General features: G+C 30.0%; 1 protein-coding gene across 1 annotated transcript in view; it reads left to right on the forward strand.

The window, feature by feature from the left end:
• LOC17894588 (beta-glucosidase 29) overlaps positions 1-3,364 on the forward strand; it is a 5,024-nt gene extending 1,660 nt beyond the window's left edge. The window contains 10 exon segments of the mRNA XM_023787247.1: positions 977-1,054; positions 1,137-1,224; positions 1,314-1,569; positions 1,663-1,781; positions 1,993-2,210; positions 2,298-2,332; positions 2,415-2,520; positions 2,628-2,736; positions 2,851-3,197; positions 3,200-3,364. Of these exon segments, the coding sequence (XP_023643015.1) occupies positions 977-1,054; positions 1,137-1,224; positions 1,314-1,569; positions 1,663-1,781; positions 1,993-2,210; positions 2,298-2,332; positions 2,415-2,520; positions 2,628-2,736; positions 2,851-3,197; positions 3,200-3,327 (1,484 nt within the window). The 3' untranslated portion in view covers positions 3,328-3,364.
• The last annotated feature ends 1,054 nt before the right edge of the window (positions 3,365-4,418 follow it).

The raw sequence follows: 4,418 nt of genomic DNA on the forward strand, positions 1-4,418 counted from the left end.
ATTTCCAAAAGTATAAATAATATTTCATTTACTATAAATAATTTTTGTTTTTTGTTATTTATTTAAATGGTGTATATAAGGAGTATAAAATAATAAATGAATATATTATTTTCAATATGAAAATATTTTATTCTTGTTATATATATATATATATATATATCTGTATATTTTTTAGGTAATTAAATCTTCACACTTAGATATTGTTTGTTAGAATCATAAAATTTAATTAGATCTCCGAAAATAAATAATCAGAAATTTAAACCAATATTGTATTGTTTTGATTATTAGAATATTTTCTAAAACTGAGATCTCTTTGTATAAATGCAATTTCTAAATTTCAATTTGTCATTATTATTTCCAAAAATATAGTTTTCAAATATAAGTTTTCGGAAGCTATTTCTAAATGCTAATTTTTATTAAAACTTTACAATTAGTAATTGTGTTCTTTGAAAATTTATATATTTTAAATATTCATATTTTCATTTTAAAATGGATAATTAAATCGTAGCCTTTAATTCTGTATTAGGAAACTTTAATATTTTGGGTGGGTATTTAATCATATTTCTAAATGATTAACCATTATACCAAAGATTACAAACTTATTTGGTAATTAGAATATTATCTAAATATTAAGATCTTTTTTAGGTGATGAGAAACGTAATTACCTTAAAATGTGCAATTGTTATTCACCATTTATATTTAAATATACACAATTAATTTAGATTTCTAAAATATGCATATATCATTATTATAGTTTCCTAAATAAGGGGAATTTTTAGTAATTGATTTTTTTTAATAGTTAATGTCCATATCCGAATTTTAGTCCAAAAATTAAGTATCCATCATTATAATTTCGGGTTATTTTTCTGTTTTTGACCCGACCCGGAAGTACTTTTGTACTTCTCTTTTACTATAGTAGAGATATTTGTATTTATCAAAGTACTACTCATGTTAATGTTGTATTTCTGATCTCAAGGTGGAAAGGTAAAAGATGGAGTAAACAAAGAAGGTGTACAATTCTACAATGATCTCATAAATGAGCTAATCGCTAATGGTAATTAAATCAAATACGGCTGGTTAAAATAAACTATGGTTTAGGTTTTATATTATATGGTTTGGTGGGGGAAATTATGTAGGCATTCAACCTTCAGTGACTCTCTATCATTGGGACCATCCTCAAGCTCTCGAGGACGAGTATGGTGGTTTCTTAAGCCCTCAAATAATGTAAGCAAACTTATAACAATATATAATTTACGTGCACATCAATTGAAGAAACTATGGCGAACATTTTTATTTGTTTTTCGATTATTCAGAGAAGATTTTCGAAATTTTGCAAGAGTTTGTTTTGAAAATTTCGGAGATAGAGTTAGGATGTGGACAACTATCAACGAGCCTTATGTCATAAGTGTTGCGGGGTACGAGACTGGTAAAAAGGCGGTCGGACGGTGCTCAAAATGGGTGAATAGTCAGTGTGAAGCCGGTGACTCGGCCGTGGAGCCTTACATTGTATCACATCACCTTCTTCTTTCTCATGCAGCAGCAGTACATGAGTTCCGAAATTGTAACAAGGTATATTATACATTGGTAGTCATAAGTATTCAAATTTATAATAAGATTGGTATAGTTTTGTATTAAACCATAAGTGTCTCATGCATGGAACAGACTTTACAAGATGATAAGATTGGGATAGTGTTATCACCTTGGTGGCTTGAGCCTTCCGACTTCACTTCTTATACTGATAAAGAAGCCGTTGAACGTGGCCTTTCCTTAGAAGTAGATTGGTACGTTATATTAACCTATGGTAAAAAAAAATTTCTATAACCACTTGAATTTTTGTGGTTGAACTTTAATATTCGAGGCTATAAGAATTTTTTTCGTGGCTATTAGATTTTTTTTTACTATAGCCACGAAAATTAGATTTTTTTACTAGTAAAAATATATACTTCGAAATCATAAAATTTATTTTATCATTTCTGAATGTATTTGTGTTAGGCATTTAAATCCGGTGATTTACGGAGACTATCCAGAAAATATGAAGAACCATGTAGGGCATAAACTCCCTTCTTTCACACCAGAACAATCAAAGATGTTGATAAATTCATCAGATTTCATCGGAATAAACTACTATAGCGCATGCTTCACCGCACATCTTCCTCACATCGATCCTGGTCAATCTCGATTCAGAACTGATCACAATTTTGAGAAAAGAGGTAAAGATGTTACCTAAAATCACAAAACTTAATTTTCTTGTATGATTTAAGTAAACTATCTTCTGTATGCATATCATTTTTGAGCAGGAACAAATCATAGTAACCACCGAATCGGACCAGGGGTATGTAACATTTAATCATATGTTACCCTAAAAATTTGAATATATTTCAAGAACATTTATTTTCCTTTAATGTTTTGCACAGGACGCTCGAGGAGGCATAATACAATCATACCCACAAGGTTTTCGAAGAGTTCTAAATTACATCAAAAATAAATACAATAACCCAATCATCTATATAAAAGAAAATGGTGAGAAATCTTTTTTTTTATATATATGCATCAACAGCAAAATAAGTTAAACTGAATCATTGTTGTTCTTGATCAATTTGTTTTGTTTGCTAACTTATTTTTTGCAGGAGTTTATGAATACGATGATGGTTTAGTGTCACGGGAAGAGATACTCAATGACACATTTAGAATAAGCTACCATAAGGAACATCTCGAACAACTTCACAAAGCTATAATGTAAGCTTTAAAGGCAACAATTTATATTTGGGTTTACTAAAAGTAAAAACCATAGTATTTATTTTGTTTTCTACTATTACATATCTATAAAATGATCTTAAACTGTTGTAACAGAGATGATGGGTGTGACGTGAGAGGATATTACGTTTGGTCTTTACTAGACAACTTCGAGTGGGAGTTTGGTTACTCAACTAGATTTGGTCTTTACTATGTTGACTACAAAGACAATCTCAAACGGTATCCTAAAAATTCAGTTAACTGGTTCAGACAGTTTCTTGCTAGACCGGTGGTAAACACTGAAGAAACACAGAATGAAGAAGTGTGGAATGTGATAGGTGAGGAAGAATATAGTAATAACAATAAGGATGAGGCAGAGGGTTTCAAGAGTTCAGTTGATTCTATTGTCGACAATCTCAAGACAAAACAACAGAGAATAGAAGCAGAAGAAGAGAAAGGTTTTTGTGCTTTGAGAATCCTAATGACTAGTTGGGTTTTTTGCTAAAGCCACACAACTCTTTTGTGGTTCTAGAAACCCTTTTTTCATGTTGTGGTGTTGATGTAATCTATATACTGTATGTACATTACCAATAAAGGAAATATCTAGTCTAGTTAAAATCTTTTTTTTTTATATAAACTTTGTCGATCTAGTCAGCTCTAGTAGAAACACACCGAAATATGTCAAAGTAGATTACTGCTATCGGGGTATTACCGAGGGATCACCATATTGTATGTCCCGAGTTTGGAATGCATTCCAACTAATGTCGGGATAACCAAGCAGGTTGCATTTCTGACTAGTAAGTAAACCAATTGGGTGAACGCCTAATTGACAGATTTCTCACATAAATGTAATTTTTATTTCGAAGATGGATCGAATATAAGTTAGTTTCTTTCCAACTTTTTCCCAGTTCTCTTTTTTCATTGGACCACAAAAAAAAATCATGATTATGGGTTTTAATTAATGTGAAACTCGTAAAGTGTTTATATGTTCTTTTGTTTGATGTAGCATGTTTCAAAGTGAATCATATGAGATTTTGAAGTAAAGATAGATTACTTCTTCTTTTTATTTTTTCAATATTTATGTTCATTGATTAGTAACTAAATTATAGAAATGCACACCCAATCAAGTATGTAACTAGGCAACAATCTAAAGATAGATAAATCATATGTATTGTTCTTTAACCTACAACTAAAATTTTTTAAACCATTTGAGTTTTATTATGAAGTTAAATTTAGTCAAAATTTAAAATAAACTTGACTATGCAATATGTAAAGGTATTAAAAATAAACTAGGGATGGACCCGCACGTACGTGCGGGATTGGTTGCAAAAACTATGTTTATCATAAAGTTTCTAATATTTTAATCGACATGATATAAGACTCGGATCGAGTGTGAACTGAATGACTGATAAATTAGAAATCAATTAAATTTGTGAACTATCACATCACATAAACTAATGAAAAACATTAAAACTTTTGAATAAAATAACATACAGGACAGTCAAACCCGTTCACTATGCATGTCCTACAACAAATTGAAATATTTTCGTCCACCCACATGAATAAATAGTATGTCTTCAGCTTGCCCGTTACCCATAATTCCCTTTTGTATTATTAGAATTAGTTAAGATAATAATTTTTTATTTTCTATATTACCCGTTCCCTTTCCGTTATTTCTTGTCCCA

This window comes from Capsella rubella, unplaced genomic scaffold (genome assembly GCF_000375325.1).
Source record: "Capsella rubella cultivar Monte Gargano unplaced genomic scaffold, Caprub1_0 scaffold_2, whole genome shotgun sequence".
NCBI classification, from domain to species: domain Eukaryota; kingdom Viridiplantae; phylum Streptophyta; class Magnoliopsida; order Brassicales; family Brassicaceae; genus Capsella; species Capsella rubella.